The following is an 18,744-nucleotide window of genomic DNA, read 5'->3' as shown; positions in this document are numbered from 1 at the left end:
AAGGGAAGCCATCCAGAGGGACCTGGGCAGGGCTTGGGAGCTGGGCCTGTGCGAACCTCATGAAGTTCAACAAGGCCAAGTGCAAGGTCCTGCATGTGGGTCAAGAAAGTCACAAGCAAAAATACAGATTGGAGGAGGAACAGATCAAGAGCACCCCTGAGGAGAAGGACTTGGGGCTGCTGGTGAACGAAAAGTTCAGCATGAAAAAGTGCGCCTGCAGCCCAGAAGGCCGATTGTATCCTGGACTGCATCAAAAGCAGTGTGGGCAACAGGGTGAGGGAAGGGATTATCTCCCTCTGCTCTGCTCTGCTCTGCTCTGCTCTCCTCTGCTCTGGTGAGAATCCAGCTGGAGTGCTGTGTCCAGGTCTGGGCCTCCAACATGAGAAAGATGTGAACCTATTAGAGCAGGTCCAGAGGCGGGTCACTAAGGTGACCACAGGGGTGGCACACCTCTCCTATGAAAACAGGATGGGAGATTTGGGCCTGGAAGAGAATGCTCTAGTGAGACCTTATAGCACCCTCCAGTACATAAAGGGGGCTGCAATAGAGCTGGAGAGGGACTTTTCACAAGGGCATGTTGTTACACGACAAGGGGGAATGGCTGTAAGCTAAACTAGGGCAGGTTTAGATTAGATATTGGGAAGAAACTCTTTTCTGTGAGGGTAGTAAGGCACTGGGACAGAGTGCCCAGAGAAGCTGTGAACTCCCCATCCCTAGAGGTGTTCAAGGCTAGGTTGGATGGGGCTCTGAGAAACCTGGTCTAGTGGAAGATGCCCCTGCCCATGGCAGGGATATTGGAGCTAAGTGATCTTTAAGGTTCCTTCCAACCCAAACCATTCTGTGATTCTACAATTATGAGGAAAAGCTTTTGTATTTATGTCATTATACTTTGGCTGGTGCTGTCTGACTTTCATGATGGCTTCAGTCACACTGTTACTGCAATGTGCTGAATTTATGCAGAAGTGGAAGTCGAATGCAATTCTAAAAGCATTTTAGGACCACTTAATTAATTAAGCCTCTCAGCACTCTTCTTTTTATATAAGAGGCAGAGGTTAAGTGAATTTCCAGAGGTCAATTAGCAAGTGAGCTGCATAGCAAGGATCAGAACAGAAACTCCTGCTTTAGCAGGAACCATTTAGTTGCAAGTCAGAAGTAGGTCCCTTCCCCATGCAAGCTGGAGAGGTGAACTGCAAGCAAAGGACAGGGCAAAGCAAGAGACAAATGAACCGTGAAATGCACTGTGTGGCAGTTAGTTCCATGTTATTTGTTGTCATACATTTCAGTCTAGAAAAAAGTCTAGTAATTTCTTTGAAGGTGGGAGGCTGGAAGAGTAGCACAGGTCCTTTCTACCTAGACAGTATTTTCTTCCCCCAAGGTTTTATTATATCCTCTGTATAGGACCGGTCATATGCAGATACGTAATTTAGTGGCATATAGTGGCGTGTGGTCCATCCATTCAGGCTGTTCATTAAGCCTGCCAGCTCTTCCAAATCTCACAGGAGCTTCTGGTCTTTGCCACGGGGTGCATTTCTGAAACCAGACAACTGAAAAACCCTGGACTGTGCATAGGAGCTTGTCAGAGGCCAGTCACAGCCAAGGCTTTGACTAGCTACTGTCAAGCTTAACTGCTTTGGGGTGATACAAATATTCACCAGCTCGTGCCCAGTCCATCCTTCTGCCCAGTCCATCCTCCACTCCTCAGTCATGCAGCAAAACATCAGCGCCAAGGCTCCATCCCCCATTACCATCCACCAGGACATGGAGCAGAGCTGCCTATGCTGCTTTTATGGCAGGGAGAGCTGTGTGTTAACATGTTGGGAACTGCATCCAGGGCCTGGAAATGCTTCAGCTTTCAGTGTTGGTGTTAGCAAGATGAGCTGCAATGGCTGGTGGGGAGCTCTTGTCTCCCTATTGCTGGGTGTGCAGTGCCTCCAGGGAGGCTGCTGTATCACGCTGGTCCCACAGCTTGGCTGCCAAGGAAGTGCCTCGAGCTCAGTGGATCTTCTCGGTAGATCTTGCCTGGACTGTTCAGCATTAAGAGAACCACACAGTGATTTCTTACTAAGAAAATATGTCCCTAGACCAATGTGTGGATAGGCAAAAATCCTATCCACAGATGAGGAGGTGGGAGGGAAGCAAGGGAGTACTGGTGTATAGCAATCATCTCAGCAGATGGGAATTGTCTTTTCTACATCTCTCTAGACTTCATATTGTTGGTTAGTGGAGCAGCTTTCAGACTTGCCAGAAGAGCTTATTTCCCTGACAGCTATTATTTGTCTCTATATACAAGAAAAAAACAAGGCAAAAACATCTGCTCTCACAAATGAATGTGATGAATTGCACAGTCATCCAAAGGCTTTTCTCATGGTCTTGGTCACATCTCATTTGGTTTTAGGCACATCTGAACTCCTGCCCGGCACACCAAGCATTCACTTCCCTGCCCATAGGGAGAGGACAGGAGAGGCAGACGGGCTGCCTCAGTGCCACCATCTTCATGCCTCACCTCCCTTCCCTGAGACAGTTCAGGTTCTGATGCTGTGACTCTTTAGGATAGATGCACAGATTGTTAGAAAATAGGGAAAAGGCCTCTAGTGCCTGCCAGGTTTGTGCTACAGGTTTGTGGGAAGGCAAACCAAAGCTGGCACTCCAGAGCTCCCCACAGCCCTCCCTCATGGGAGCTGTGGGAGCTGCAGTTCCCACCTGGGCTGTGTTGGGCATTGGCTCCTGGGCCAAGGCAGGGACATGAACTTTAGTAATTGGGCCATCACCCCAGGAAGATGGGTCCATCATCCACATGCCCCAAATTCCTTGGGTGCTAAACATCCACTGGAGATCAGGCCATGGAGATCAAACAGTTAATAAGAGTGAGTCCCTCTGTCTGTGCCCAAACATCCACAAGGAACAAAGTGCCCTGGGGTCCCCAAGATGTGTCAGTGCAAAAACCTAGAGGATACAGAGAGGGTTTGTCCACCTGGTGCTCAAGGCACCGATGTCTGTCCCAAAACCAGCCACAGCAGCTCAGGCCAGAGGGTTCCTGATACAAGCAGACTTGAAGTAATTTGAGAGTGTGAGATTCAGATATCCCCTCATACTGGGGATGGGCCAGTTCTGGCTCCAGCCCCATCTCAGGGCATGAAGGTGAGATGTCTGTCCTGACACACACCTGTCCACCCAAAGAGAATCCAAGCCCTGCCTTTGGACCCCATCTGCATTTATTTCTGTTCACAGCACATCATGGTGATCATTTCCCCAACCTAACACCCAGGGCCAGAAGCACCACATCTCATAGGATCCAAGCCATGGCCCTGAACCTTCCTCTTCCCCAGAGTGTGTCCCACAAGCCCCCATCAGCTGTATCACCAGGCGTGGTGTGAAGGAACATTTTATTCAGGAGAGCCCTTCCCTTTGCAGGCTGGGCGTTTACACCGCAGGAGTGGCAGCAGAGCGAGGCAGGGCGGCTGCAGCGGCAGACACCCACAGAGCCTCCCCAGACACAGCGCTCAGCCGCACTTGCCCAGGCACTCGAGGAGCTCCATGCGGATGGCGATGCGCACGTGCCAGCCCAGCGGGATCAGGCGGATGTAGCGGGCCACGATGGGCGGCCGCAGCAGGTTCTGCACCGAGGATGAGCGGTCGGAGTTGCCATAGAAAACCTGTGAAGGGAGGGGCGGGTGGCTGGTTAGGGGGCTGGAAATTCTGTCTCACGAGTTTGGGGCGCCTGTGCAGAGCAGAGGAGGAGGAGGCGGCTCCTTCCCCTCTACCCTCTAAACAAAATACTTTAAAAATAGCCAGATGTAGACATTTTTTGTCACACTGATTCAGTTTTCTAAGTGGGTCATTTTCTCCCATCGTTCCTGAACTTTTTATGGTTAGGCCAGAAAATCTTACCCCATTCTCCTCCCATTCTCTCACCTTCATCTTCCTGTAGCAAGGCACTGCTTGTTTGGAGTGAGCATGGCTGACTTTGGCTCTTTGAAGTTCATGAGCCAGGCTCCTACACATGCCAATATAGACAAAAAATGTATTTGAGGGCACTTTCCTCATTCCTTGGCCTGGATGTCACATCTGCTGCCATGACCTGTTTTCTTGGTAAAGTTCAGCATCTCCCTAGGGCTGCAGGAACTTCAGCAAAGCCAGCAGAACCTCCCATGCTAGGACAGTGCCATCCCCACAGATCAGCATTGAAGACACCTGGGAGGCAGCAGCTGTGGCATCCCCAAGCCCAGCTGGGCTGCACAGGGATCACAGGCACCTCTAAGATCTCCCCAATGCAATTTTTTGCTTCAAATCAATCAGTGAGAAGTGCAGCGTGACAACGGTTTGGTGGGTTGTGACTTAACTAGTTGCAGATTTTGTCTGAGGGGTCTTTCTGCACCAGGATCATGCGCTATCCCCGGACACAGCAATAAAAAGAATCCCCAGGCAGTGCCCAAGCATGGATGGGGCTGTGTGGCCACAGCTGAGAAAGGGGTTTTATCATGGAGGTAATGCCTCCTCTGCAATGCCAGCTAATGCCTCTGAGCTTAATCTGGACTTCAGTATGATAATTAGAAAACACAAATAATGCATTTTGTCCTTCTGCACTGGTGAGCATGACACTCACTCTCACATGGCCCCTCTCTGCGCTGCTCCCTAACGCAGGGTGAGCACTGAGACCCATCCACCCTGCTGCTCCCGCAGGATCTCCCTTTTGGGGCACCTCCCACAGAGACCTGGTGTGTTCATGTCACCAAACATGTCACCCCTCCACCAGTGGCCAAAGAGCAAAGTCCACTGACCCGGTTGTTCCCGGTCTGGTCCTTGTAGTACACCCAGTTGAGGTTTTCATCGGTGCGGTACTGTATGCTGTACTTGGTCATCCACTCGTCGGCGTCACAGCGACCTTGTGTGAGGATCCCCGAAATCACCTTCACCTCCTTCAGGTCGACCTGCAGCCACTGTGCATTGTCCTGGTACTTGGAGAGCCACGCACACCTGGGGGGACACCACCAGCCCCGCTCTGTCCTGAACAGTGCCCTCCCGGGCCGACCCTCCTGCCCCCACACTGCCAGGTTTCCCCAGTCCCCACACCCAACAGCCCATGGGGCCCCTCAGGGAGGCACTTTTGAACTCACCCAAAGCCTTGGCCATTGAGGCGGGCCTTGTTGGCTGTCCAGGAGGAGTACCAGCCTGTGTACTGCTCAGGGTTGGAGCAGCTAATCTGGTCGGGGGTGACGGCACCAGACTCGAAGCCCAGGGGCTTGTGGTAGGGACACTCTGCAGAACAAGGGGAAAAACACCTTAAGGGACAGAAGTGGCTCTGTTTCCTGGGTGTGTTTGCACACGCTGTCAACTCCTCCTGGGGTTTCATTGCTCTCTCTTCTCCCTGATTAGGATGCTGGGAATGCTCTTATCCCAGACCACAACCTGCCCTGGGGCCACAGGGTCTTCATTTCTAACCTTCACTCGTGTTAATTTCTAACTCTTCTTTCTCTCTCAAACTTACTAGACTTATTCTGCCTGCAGCATTTTGGGGGAAAGGCTTTATTCAGATGTTGCAGTCTGAATCTCCATCTTGTAAGCATGTGGAAGAAGAGCCTGACTGGATGCATCAACCTGGATCCAGCCTCCAGGCTGTCAGCTTTTGCCTGGTCCTTGAGTAATGCTGGGCACTTCTTTGCTCGCAGAGCTTTACCTCCTTCTGCTCTACTTGCATGGCAGAATTGCTGAGCCAGCTCTGGTCATCTCTCCACAAGCACCCTCAGATCTGCATTTTCTGCTATAGGGACCTTCTTTGTGTCTGGAGGTAGCCTTGCCTTGTGGAAAACTCGCAGGTGCTCTGGTGCCAGTGAGGTGTAATGCTCAGCCCTGCTGAGGGCTCAGGGATTTCCATCTCAGTTTTTGGCTGCATATCTTCAGGGTAACAATCCTGCCCTCGCAGCTGTCTTCTGCAATAGCGAGAAATTCAACATGGCTACCACTGGCTGCAAAACTACTGGAGAAAGAAATATTCATTTGTCATTAAAACTTTCTGTGGTGGGTCACCACACAGTGCTCTGGAAGGCAAGACTTTAGTGATGCTGAGCACCTGCATGCTACCTGGACCTAGTTGCAGGGGTTTTTGTTATGATCTTTTTTTTATTGATCAGGTTATAATTGTGTATCAAGATATACAGAAAGAAGGCACTCAGAAGCGTCACATGGGGATTGCCTAGGCAAACATCTATATCATGGGTAGCTTTCTGATTTTGCAGCCTGTGGAGCCTCTGCAGTCTCCAAAGGTAATTCTGTTCCTTTCTCCAGTTTAGCATAGTCTGTTTCATGGGTCTCAGCAATAAAGGAGGAAGCAAAGCTCTGTGCAGCTTCACTTGTGGATAAGAGGTTTCCTTGCCTTAGCCATACCTGAACAACCACCATGGTGCCCTGTGTTAAAAACAATCAACATATGGGGAGCATCAGTGGGTGCCCAGAACCTGGCATGACTGTGGCCTCCCCAGCGCAACTCCCCAGCACTGCAGCCATGTGGTCGATGTCTCATCAGCAAGCTCTACTAGGTCAATATTGCATGCATCAATATCTCATTAACATATCTTGCTCAGTTGGAACTTCATTAACATGTTTTTCCCCATGAAAACATGTAGCCACTGTCCTGCCTTCCTCCAGGCATGGAAACATCATGCTTTCCCACCACATTAAAAAAGCCTTGCTCTCCTTGTGCAAGAGGGTGGCCCCGTGTGTTTACTAGCTGTCAGGCTTATCTCAAACACCACCCAACTTTACTTTTAGCAACACTAATCTGCAGACCACACAATGGTAATGCAATTAGCAGGTCACCTTCTGGTGAGTCTGTTTGTGCCATGCATAGGGACCTGCCAAAACAGACGCCTGGTGCCTGCCCAGCCAAAGCAGCTGAGCCATTTAACACTATTACTGCCAAGCCAGAGAAAAGTCATTCAGTGTTTGCAAGGCCGGCTGCTCCCCTCGGCCATGCCAGAGGCAGCTCTGCATGGCTGCTCTGCAAGCTGTCCCCGGGTAGCAGGGAATGCCAGGCCACACCACACTGGCTGGGCTGGGGTGGGCAAGGGGAGTGCAAAGCCCCTGTCTGGGGACAGTGACAGCTGGAAGTTACAGTGGAAACATTCCTCATTCAGGAGAACAAGGAAAATGGCTTCATTACTCAGCTACGTAATGCTAGTGTGAGAGACACCCCCTCACGCCTGGCCTGGCCAGGATACCCAGCATGACTCCTCGTCCACATGTCCCTTGGCTATGGACAGATCAACCAAACCTACCACCTTCCCTTCCCTTCCCTTTCCTTCCCTTCCAAAAATATGCTGCAAAGAGGGAATAAACTGTTTTTCTTGATCCCTGGAGAGTCTAGAAGATGTCACAGGCTAAACTGCAGCAAGGATGGATGAGCCTAGGTGGTACAAAAGGTTTCCTACAGCAAATCCTACACATGGCAGTAGCTGCCCCAGGCAGTTTCTGGAAGCACCAGCACCGAGATCTCCAAGGAGAGAAAGGCAAATGTCCACTGTTACTGGCCAGCAAGGTCCACCCTGGGTGACCTCCCTAAGTCCAGGTATGGGGGCTGCCTCTGCCTGATGGTGCAGGGTCACCCCCTCACCTCACAGTAGTTCAGCTCCACCAGCCCGGATTTGGAACGTGCCAGCTCTGCCAAGCCGGGTGCAGAGGGGAAGCTGCTGAAGGGCACCAGACAAACACGGCTAAAGGCTCCCTCCGTTACCTGGCATGCACTCCAAGCCGTTAGACCCGCTGGACCACACCGAGTTAGGGCCTCCTTGGCAATCGCATTTGCAAGCCTTGCTGTGCCACAGCTCCAGTCTCTCATCCTAAAGGAAAGGTAAAAAATGAGTAATAAATCAATGTAGTCATCAACAGTAGTGTCACGAGGCCAAATGTGTATTCTGAACCTTAGACAAATGCTTGTGCCTGTCTGGACTGCTGCACCTTGTCTGAGACCCTTTCCTGTTGCCAGCTCAGCATGAAGCACAGGATGACTTGGACCCCTCGGATTCAGAGGTCAGAGCATGTGCCTGAGCTTGAAGGCCCAGGTGCCATCCCTCCCACCCCAGGGCACCAGGGCTGGGCAGTGTCAGACCCCCAGCATTTACCTGGCAGCCAAACTATCCAGAGAGACTTACCTCTCCCGGGGAGAGGGCCATCACAACTGGGCAGTGGGCATGGAAGAAGGGAAGAAGAGAGAGGGAGAGAGAGATCAGAAACAAAGATTCTGTAAGCAAACATCAGGAAATACAATCAACATTTACTCCTGAGGTAGGGACAAATAAATAGCAGAAGGACTGATGAATCTACCGTATTTCCCCAAGCTGATTGCCAGGAGAAAGCAAGAGAACATGGGCAGGAGCAGGGGACTGCATGTGCCCATGTCTGTGCTACTCCTCCACTGGGTTTTCCTTCAGATGCTTGTGGCATCTCCTCTTCCCAATCAGATACACCTGAATCACCCTGAGGAGAAACACATGTTGGACCTCTCAGTCTCTGCTTTACAGCTAATTTTGCCCATATCCATTTTTTTCTGTCTTTCTGCTCCACAGTCTCCCTGTCACATTTTCCCCTTAAAATCTGTAAGCTGATGAACTTCAAGGGTGAAATCCTAGCCTGCCACAGCAGATTGCAAGTGTCTTTGGAGGAGACAGGGCACCTCACAAGGTGCTAGGCCTGAGATCACTCCCTCTGGATGCGATGGAGAAAAAAGAAGTGTAAATAGGTCTTCCTAATCTATCTCACAGACAAGACTCCTTTTTTTTCCTTTCTTAGGGAAAACTAGTCATTGTGGCTGTGGAGGAATAGACGCTATTTTTGCAACATCTGACCTGTTTTATCTCCTGCCTCTTACTAAGCAATGGCTTTTTTATGAACACTTTCCTTACTGAAAAGGCTCTTCTGGCTTCACAGTGAGTATGTAAAAAGCAGAGTATGTAAATAGCTTTTAGACTGGCAGAATATCTCCCAAACAGCTAGGAAAATAAATATTAAAAAAGTAATACCATGACTGCTGGTAACTCATCAAAACAAGTCAAATGTCAGACATCAGGTTTTCAAAGCCTGTAGGGCCAGAGGTTTTGTGAATACGAAAAGAGGATTTTTTCACCAATAAATTAGACTCTGAATTATTCACTGAAATCTAGTTATGATTTATTCATTCATACACTGTCACTTTGCTGAGCTTAGGAAGCTCCATCTAATGCTGGGAATTTACATCTCACTTTTCTATAGCAAGTTTCATCTCAAAAGACTCACAAACACAGAGCAATTATAATCAGCTGAAATATAAACTATGTACAAAGTTTATTACTGAAATGCAACTGCTCCTTGGGTGTGACAATGAGTCTAAATGTACCAAGAGTCTAAAAGAAAGGCCTCCGAAAACAAAATGATAAAGAAATTCTTAAAAATTCCTTTCTCTAACACAGGGATGGTCTCCTGTGCTTCAGAGTCCCAGAGCAGCATTTCTGCCATCAGGAACTTACCACATTAACCCAAGGCATTGGCCCTGGAAGAAGTGAATGTCAGTCTACAATAAAAAGATGTGGCTCCTAGTCAGGCCCAAGAGGGAAGCAGGGGGCACCCAGAGCCCAATATGTTCAGGAGGAAAACATGCTTGCACATCTCCAGACATCTTGGAAAGCATAGTGTGGGGATCCCACACAACACTGCACTACACCTTTCCCAGCACAAATGTTACCAAGCCAAGCCCTGGGACTCCACTGTGCAATGAGAAAATCAAGGTAGAGGGGCAAACCCAATGCCACCCCTGTGTTGTGCCACATGAGGCAAAGAGGTTTGACTTAAACGAGTGTGAAAGTGGTTTAAGTTAATGCTGTCTGTCAATACAATAGAAATCAGGATTTTATCACTTAAGAAAATTGTGCCAATAAAAGCAATGCAGTGCCTGCCTCTCCTGCCTGCCCTGTTCTCTGATGCCAGTGCTGGAGGGGCATTGGCACCTGGGGCATGAGATCCAGGCTGGCAGGTGTCTCTCCTGCCCCTCTGGCCCATAGAGCGGTGTCCTTTCCCAGCAGGACAGGTGCCCTGCTCCAGGAGCACCAGCTGCAAGGGCTTCCTTACCCTGACATCTGGGATCCCAGCTCCCCAGCCATCACAGCCTGCTGTGTTCCCATTGCCCAGCAATCTCTGGCTCACGGGGCTGCAGGCTCGGCTCCTTCCATCTGTTTAACCACTTTATTTTCATCTTTAGGAGACTGATTTTGTGGAGAAAGGTTTTTTGTGTTGTTTCGGGTTTTTTCTTTTGGTGGTATAATACACTTTGGCCTGGAACAGGGGCTGGAAAAGGCCACTAAGATCATCAAGTCCAGCCATTAACCTGAGGAAGTTAAGTAAGTAGTGTGGTGAGGCCTATTCTTGAGCACCGCATGCCTGGGGTGAGGAAAGGGGATGTGAGTTACCAGGATGATATAGGGTATTGCTCTGTGGCCATGCTGAGCCCTTCAATAGGCCTCCCCTTTGAGAGCCAAGATCAAAATTTAATATGCCATTGACACATGCAGCTGGAAACTCAACAGCTGTGAGTGAAGCAACAGGAAAAAATGAATAGATTTCAGGTGGGTGGATGTATGGTAGCATCAATTGAACCACCAGGAATAAATCGACCTCCCCAGGTCACCCAGCATTGTGTGGGTGGCTGCAACTTGGCCAGTGGTGCCTGCTCCTGAGCTATGAGAGTGGCTTCAAGGGCTTTTAGCCTCATCTGCCAGGGGACACAACTGCAAATTAAGCAAGGGTGGGAATTTCAAGCACAAAAGCCCTTTTGTCAATGCAATGTTTCATTGGGTCAGCCCCACAACACACAGTGGTGCAAAGGCAGTGCCAGGGCACAGGTGCTGGCGTGCTGCCCCTCTGGCTGTCCCAGCTGGGCTGGGCACCTCCACCCCTCACAGCATAACTTGCTGATTTAAACACCTCAAACAGGAGTTCAGCTTCGCCTTTTTCAGCTCGGACAGGTGAACTGCTAAGGGCTCATTCCCGCAGGGGGCTCAGCCATCCAACCATGGCACAGGGGAGCAGCAGGCTTGGCTTGGGGTAAGCACAGCAGTGGATGGCCAAATGCCCTGCCTGGGCAGTGCAGCCTGATAACCCCTGGCCTTGTGAGAGGAAAGCAAACAAAAGATGCCCTTGCCTGCAGTTGGCCACAAAACATAGTAATTGATATATTGGTGTGTTTACAGCTGTGACGGGCCCTGTCCTACAAAGGAAATGAAGAGGAAAGCTGGCTGCCAATAGTCCAAAAATGTGATGGGCAGCATGCTTTTATAGTGAGCATGTTTGCCTTCAAGGAAGGTTACAAAGATAATTGGTAATTGTAGGTCAGACAGACCGAATTGCTGCAATTCAAGGGAGAGTCATAAGTCCTGCACGGCCGCCAGGGGCTGTTGTTTTAAAAGCACAGGACTGTTAAAAACCCCAAAACACTAAAAAGGAAAGAGCTCTATTTACAGCCCCCCAGGACATTTGACAAACCATCAGTTCAGTGAAATAAATTATTATCTGTATTTGTGGGAGGCAGGGTAATAAGGCATGCGCCTTTCCTGTCCCTTCATCCCACCCTGCAGCATGCTGTGTCCAGAGCACTGCCATGCACAAATGCTATCCCATAGTGCAGGATTTAGGAACCAGGGCTTGGGACAAGATCCAGGGGATGATTTTGTGCCAGGGAACCTGTCCTGGTGAGGCTGGGCTGGAGCCCGGGTCCTGGGATGTCTCCACTTGGCACCTCCTGCTGAGCAGGATGGAGGGGAGCAATACTCCAGGAACTGGTCCAGGTTTGGGGCAGAAAGAAAAGAGCTGGCAGAGGTAGCCCTGGAGTGCCAAGGTGAGGTGGAAGCTGGATAAAGCAGCAGCCACAGCTTAGGGCTACTTGGGAAAAGGGGCGATCAATAGCAAGAAAACTTGCTGCTGGCATTTTAATGACAGGAACAGGTAATTGTGTGTCTCAGAAAAATTGTAATCATTAGGAATGTGATTAAACAAGAGAAAGAAAGGAGGAAGATAAGTGTGGGCAGAAGTAACACTGCCAAAGGCTGCGCACATTTCAATACAGTAACTCTGAGAAATCATATTCACTATCCTGACCATAAAGTCACAGCAGCAAGTCATCTTTTAGTGTAGGAATTAATGACAGATATACAAGCATGAGAAAGCACATTATAAATATGAAAAGAGAGAAATAAAATAGAACACAGAATAAATGTCAGTCACTCGATTTACTGGAATAAGTTCACATAAACCTGATCATTGCAGGAAAAGTATGGGGAAATTTCTGATGACTTTATTATATAGATGTTCTAGAAGCTTCAGCTGGAAAATAGTTAACTTTTTCTCTCATCTCTGTAAGCAACATCTCAGTTTAACAGCACTCAGACAGGTAAAATTATTTTCTCTCCTCCCAGTGGAGAGCAATCCCCCATGATGCAGCCGTGCTTTCTGGGCACAATGGCTCCTTTTGCATAGACAGGCACCTGCTTCCCTTCAGCACCTGAGGGTTATGGGGTAGGGGAAAGGAAAACAGCTTGAACCCCAGGAAAATAAGACTGGAGCCCCAGAAAAGCTCCAGAAAGTCACAAAAATGAAAGACACGGCTGGAATGAGTGGCAGTGGTTTTATCATGCTTTCTGAAAGGCCCTCTGTTAAAGGTTAACTGAGCACCACATCAGACAGCAGAGTTAGGAAGCAGAGTTAGGTAACAGCCTGTACGCAATACAGAGGGTTGAGACACTGAAAAAAGCATTGCAGCGCCTCTGTGCCCATTGGGTGCTAGTTTGTGTCTCGCTATATTATTAACTGAGGCTATTTTTACATCCCAGCCCTGAAAATCGTGCCAGGCGAGTGAGGTGACTCACATCAGGTGGCACCAGCCTCCGTAAGAAGGTGCATTTCGGGAAGCTGCCACATTCGTGGCGTTCTCCCCATCTCTCCCTGCCCCTGTGCCAGAGGCAATGGCCCCTGGGGCCCCTGCTGCAGCTGTGGCCAGTCCCCAGATACCCTTGGCAAGCACAGCTCCCCTGCCCACACGCTTCGTGATTGCTTTTGTTGATTTTCCCCCGGGGCTTTTTCCATGGCCACACTAGGCAGGCTCCATGGGACCGTGTGTTGTGCAAACAGTGCTTTTATCTCTAAAAAGCGTGGGCTTTAAATGGTCCTTGGGAGCTGTGCCGGCAGGCAGGGACCTCCAGGACACGTGCAGATCTGTGTCCACCCAAAGACATCGGAAGCCAGGCTGGCCTGGTGAAAGCAGGGTGTCCATCCAGGGACTCCAACACCTAAAGCTGGGCCAAAAGCTCAGCCCGCATCTCCTGTAGATGATATTGTGGCCCCAGCAGCACCCAGCAGGGCACCAACACCCCAGCACACACCAGCCTGCGAGCACTGATCTCTGCTAATCACTGGCAGGCTCGGTCAGAGCCAGAAACAGGGCAAGAGAACCAGCACCAGCATCAGCTTGCACAGGGGAGGTCTCATACTTTATCTTAACCTTCTGTCTCAAGCTTTAAATCAGCTGTTCTTTTCCTCCTTCGTTTTATGGGGAATTTTCAGCTGTATTATTTTAATTTCCATTTAATTTTCCTTATGTGAATGATTTTCGTTAGGTTTTGATTTTCATTCATTTGTATTGTGGTTCATTTAATATTTACTGGTATTTATTTGAAGGCAATAAAATCACATTTAAGTAATCACAATTACACCTATTTAATTCATATTAATTTCTCTTTTTCCATAATGTTTCCACTATTTTTTTTTTACGTTGTGACAATATTTGAAAAAAGCTTAAATAATTTGGGGGAAAAAAATCAACATTTTCCCCTGTTTTCCTTAAGAGATGTATAATTAATTATCTTTTTTCCCCAAGTGTTCCTAAGAAAACTTTCAGCATTTTCTGATCTTATTGACGTTTGTTCCTTCTTGCTTGGAACTACGCAGAACACTGCCTGCATAGTAATTTCATTAGATGAATTGATTATACTAAAGGGCAGCAGTACTAAAGATGTTATTTACTGTGATCCAAAGGCATGTTTGAGCCTTTAATTTTTTTTTTTTTTTTTTGGGGGGGGGGGGTGGTGTTCTTGTTGTTTGTTTTTTGTTTTTTCCAAAGCTACAAAAACAGAGGTGAAAAAAGAGAAATTCCGTCTCCCGACCGGCTGAGATGCGCTTGTTCCTCGAGGTGCAGCAGCGAGCACGGGCGGAGTCTGGCGGTGCGGGCGCGGCACTTTGAGGGCGCTCAAAGCGCGTTCGTGTCAGCCCGGGGCTCGGGGCGCTCCCCCTCGCCATATGGAGGGGCCCCGCAGCTGCTGCGCTCTCGTCGCAGGAGCCTTCCTGCTGCACCGTATGCTGCTGCTGCTGCTGCTGCTCTGGTGTGTCCCCAGCAAACACAAGCCCAGCCAAGGCGCGGGGGCTGCGGGTGCTCCTCTAAGCCACTTGCTCTGCCAGGGAAAATAAGCTAAGCGGCTTATCCTGGCATCAGTGCACGTAGCTCCGAGTGCTGACCTAGCGGCACCTTCGTGCTGGGAGAGGCAGGAGTGTGAGGGGCACCTGGGTTGCTCTCGTTTTATCCGCAGGAGGACACCACGACGCAGAAAAAAACAGTAAATTAAGAAATACAATAAATTAAGAAAATAAATTAAATACCAAAGGAGTGATGCCTGGAAAGTGATCTTGCAACTTATTTTTCACTGCAGGCTCTCCAAAAATATCCTGACGTGTGGGTGTCTATTAAAAGCAAGCTGTGTCTGCGATTCAGAGCAAGGTACATGAACTTATTCCAAGGACTAATTGCAGTTATGCCACCCATAGGGGAAAAAATGCTGGAGCCTGTATAAAAACGCTCTTCCTAGAAGCTCAGGCACCAGTAATCTTCACAAGTGAAACAAAGGAGAGTGAAGAGATAAGGTACAAGGAGAGCGTACAAATATTTGCTGGGAGATGAACACAAAGACCTATTAATTAGACAGAGCTGTGTACAGCCAAACATAACAGGATGAAATGAAGGCATGGCTAGTGGAGGAGCACTTATTTTACTACCATGAAGTTTGATAGAGCAAAATATTCAATGGAAACAGACAAAGATAGAAAAAAACAGACATACCAAAACACTCGGAATTCAACATCCACAGGAGACAAGTTGGACTGTCTGATTAATCTGTTCCTCACCCTGACAGATCATACTTGATTCACACATTTGTGTCGGTAGACACTGCCCAGCATTTACCAAGAGCAACCTGCAGCATGATTTAAGAAGAAAGCAGCTTTGCCATTGGCTTCGATGAAGCCAGAAATTTAAATATGAACCAGGAAATTATCTCCTTGTTCTCCACAGCTGGGTGAATTAAAATTGAAGGAGATTGTGACCCTAAATTTTCTGGCTCCTTCCAGCTCCCACTTACCTACTTTTGTTGCTGCTTTTCTGAAAATGAGTATGAGAAAGCCTCAAAACTGATTAATACCTTCCCCATCTTCTAGACTTACGAATTGCTTTTTTGTTCTAAAAGTGTCTTTGGAAGCCTTTCCCGGGCCAAAATACCTGGAAAGGCCTTAAGAAAAAAGGCAATCTTCATCAGCAATGTCTTGCTGCTAGAGAAAATCATCAGTTTTTGATTAATCAAGAGTTTTGATTAATGAAGGGCCAGTCTTTCATGTTATACTGTACCTCATTTTTCAAATCAGCATTATTATTTACACACTGGCTCAGCTGCACTACAATTTTCTTTGCAAATTCATATTTTGACAAATTATATGGCAATTTTTTTACACTGCAATTATTTTTTTGAAACAGAGTTTTACTACTGAATATTCATAGATCTGTAAGAATGCTGCTCACTCATGTGCATAAATTACACATCTCCTCCACATTTTGCCTTTCCCTGAATTATTATGTTTCCATGAGAATGTAGAGAAGAGCTTGCTCTGTACCCCACAGCCCCCGGCAGAAGAAAGAGCGGCTGAAACAGGAAACACAAAGAGGGATATCTGAAAGCGCCTCTCAGGAGGCAAAGTGCATACCTTTGTACCAGAAAAGAAGAGACAGCAGGAGGCTTCCCATCTTGAACTGCATCTTTTCCTTCCTCTGTTGTGAATAGCTCCTTAGTGTAATGCTTGGCTTGATGGGAAGGCATGAGATTAACTTAAGCGTTGCCTAAGCACCTTACTCTCCTCCATTCTCATGATTTTATCAAGCACCATCAAGCCAACCACACAATTGTTGCTGTCAAACTCCATCCTAGAGGATATGCCATCTGTAACAGTTTTTAAAGGCAACAAGTACTGAGGTACTGACACTCTGAGTGTGAATCTGATTGTATTTGCAGACGTATGTCCAAATAAACCAGGACATACCTACATACAAACCACATACACACCCTACAGAAATGCAGATGCCTAATGCTTATAAAAGATGGGTAGTATATATTGTCTATTGTATATAGCATGTGTTCATTATCTTCCATCCCAATTATTTACCTCTACACTATCCATGCCTTTCCTAACAATAGCTGTGTGTAGAAATCTGTCCTGGCCTTACTGCTCTTCCAATCACCTAATTGCACAGGGCTGAAAACTGCAATTAGTAGATCAAACAAAAATAGTGTTTCTCAGTTGTTTACTTGCTAGGCTGCAAAAATCTCAAACCAAAAATGCAAACCTCTCTTTGCTAACAATTCTACCTAGAGTGTCCTCTCAACCAGCCTACATCAAAGATTTGATTTTAGAATGACTGATTCAAGATAAAAAGAGACTGCTAGTGATTCCAGTGGATCTTGCACCTGTTCCTCCAACCTCTGTTGATTATTTGCAATTAGCAGTGAATTTTTAATGGACATTTTTGAAAGCAATTGCTTCAGAAGCAGCTTGCTTCGTTTCAAGAGATCTCAGATTGTATGCACTGGGAATAGATTAAAGCACTGCTTAGATCACTAGCTGCTGTTGAGCTAAGCTAGCTGTGCCTCTACTCTTCTGGTCTATATTCATTCAAAAATGCTGTGCAAACAAGGATGCTGGCTTTTCGAAAACAGTCCCCTGGGCAGCATTCATCTCACTTGCGTAGCATACCCACAAATTTGGAATGCCCTGTAAATGTGTTGCCAGGTACCGCATCCCACCTCAGTCGCACCTCCAGTGTCAGCACATGCCAGGCTCACCAGGGTACATGACATGGATGGGAGGAGTCTCCCACCAAGAGGGCTCACTGCTTTGCTCAGCCTCAAGGTGTTAAACCTCCTCAATCCAACACTTTTCCCACTTAACCCCACCTATATGGAGAGGAGGGTTGTCACAGGCAGACCCCTGCACAGACATGACCTTTCTGCTTCATGGACCTGAGCCAGCTCATCCCAAACCCTGGGGGAGAATCAATGCACGGCAGGGCAAGCACACAGGGCAGCTCATCCCAGGCACCAGGAGGGGGGTCATTTTTCTAAGGGCAGGGGGCTGCTCCTGATTTTTTGCCAGAGGCCTCATGCTCATATGCTGTTCCCATCTCAGGGCAGTGAGACCCACCAGAAGGTCCAGCCAGGAATTAAAGAAATATGAGATTCATTGAGGGTACCAGGGCAGGCTCTGGGCACCTGCTGCAGTGCAGCATCTCACTTCAGACTCTAAGTATATTCTTTATATTGTTCAGTGTAAAATGGGCTGCCACGGAGACAGAGATTTCCAGAGCTGCTGAAGACACTCAGATATCTATTCCCTCTCTGCATTGATGAGCAGTTGGTATCTAAATCTCGTGGGTTTGAAAATCCCAGCTTAAAAATCCCTAAATACCTTCATCCACATATCTCTTGGAAAACCAGACCTGAGCTTCAGCCTCTCACCTTATGGTCTCATAAGGACAGGTCACAGTGAAGGAAAGCTCTCACACAGAGAGAAATCACCTACCATGTTTTAAAGAAAAGTAAAGCCAAATTCTTTCCCATCACCACATGCATTTTTAAATCAGCTTGGTTTATGGTCAACCTCACCCTTCAAATACGTTTTGATTTTGTGTAAGAAAAGCACAGTAGCTCAGGGAATGTGTTCAGAAATAGCACAGCTCTTATCAAAGAACATTTTGTCCAAAGGGATACTCTTAAGACAGGTGGCTGCCCAGTTATAAAACTCCCTCCACACAAAAGAAAGGGAAGCCTTTGTTTAAAAAAGTGTCTATAGCATTAAAAACCAAACTGTTTTACATGAAGATTAGAAGACCATTAGAATTAAAGTCTCTATATAACTAGTATGCAGTTCAGATAGTCTGTGTCTAACGGTGTTGATAGTCCTTCATTTTAATAACTGTAAACAGCAAAACCACGCTGCCAGTGCAGACAGCATTGCTGAATTAATCATGTGGTTAATTCTTAGCAAGCACTGAAATATTTTCAGGTACAGAAGGCAGAAAAAATTTAATGGTCAGTACACAACATAGCACCAGAAATGGCTACATTTACCCCGAATAAAAAAGAAAAAAAAAATTTTAAAAAGGATAAAGATTAGTCTGGCACTGATTACAGAACAGAATTGAGACTAGTACAAATGGCCCAAATTAAGAGAGTTTGGTAACATTCCCACAGCGATGCAAAATAGGAACTGCCTGGGCAGGTTCACTCTTCTGTCTATACATCTTTTCCAGCTGTAGCTCACGTCCCATTAGCCCTAAGACATTTTGTTATGTTTTCATAGCCCTCAGAAATCTTGATGTGTTTCATTCTGCCAGATTGTGGAAAAAAAGCCAGAGATCAC

The 18,744-nt window shown here is 47.6% G+C and overlaps 1 protein-coding gene across 3 annotated transcripts; it reads right to left on the bottom strand.

The window, feature by feature from the left end:
* Positions 1-1,755: 1,755 nt before the first annotated feature.
* RS1 (retinoschisin 1) lies at positions 1,756-15,193 on the bottom strand. 3 transcript variants are annotated; one of them, XM_069028631.1, is made up of 6 exons: positions 15,122-15,193; positions 8,145-8,170; positions 7,727-7,832; positions 5,115-5,256; positions 4,779-4,974; positions 1,756-3,653 (listed from the first exon to the last, which is right to left on the bottom strand). In XM_069028631.1, the coding sequence occupies exons 1-6, from the start codon at positions 15,141-15,143 to the stop codon at positions 3,501-3,503; spliced, it is 645 nt and encodes a 214-aa protein (XP_068884732.1). In that variant the 5' UTR covers positions 15,144-15,193; the 3' UTR covers positions 1,756-3,500. The 3 variants fall into 3 exon arrangements, with proteins under 3 accessions (XP_068884732.1, XP_068884723.1, XP_068884714.1); XM_069028622.1 differs by lacking the exon at positions 15,122-15,193 and adding an exon at positions 8,317-8,395; XM_069028613.1 differs by lacking the exon at positions 15,122-15,193 and adding an exon at positions 8,317-8,390 and having other exon boundaries at positions 8,145-8,233.
* Between the last annotated feature and the right edge of the window lie 3,551 nt (positions 15,194-18,744).

This window comes from Aphelocoma coerulescens, chromosome 1 (genome assembly GCF_041296385.1).
Source record: "Aphelocoma coerulescens isolate FSJ_1873_10779 chromosome 1, UR_Acoe_1.0, whole genome shotgun sequence".
Classification (NCBI taxonomy): Eukaryota; Metazoa; Chordata; class Aves; order Passeriformes; family Corvidae; genus Aphelocoma; species Aphelocoma coerulescens.
This window is presented reverse-complemented; position numbering and strand designations above follow the sequence as displayed.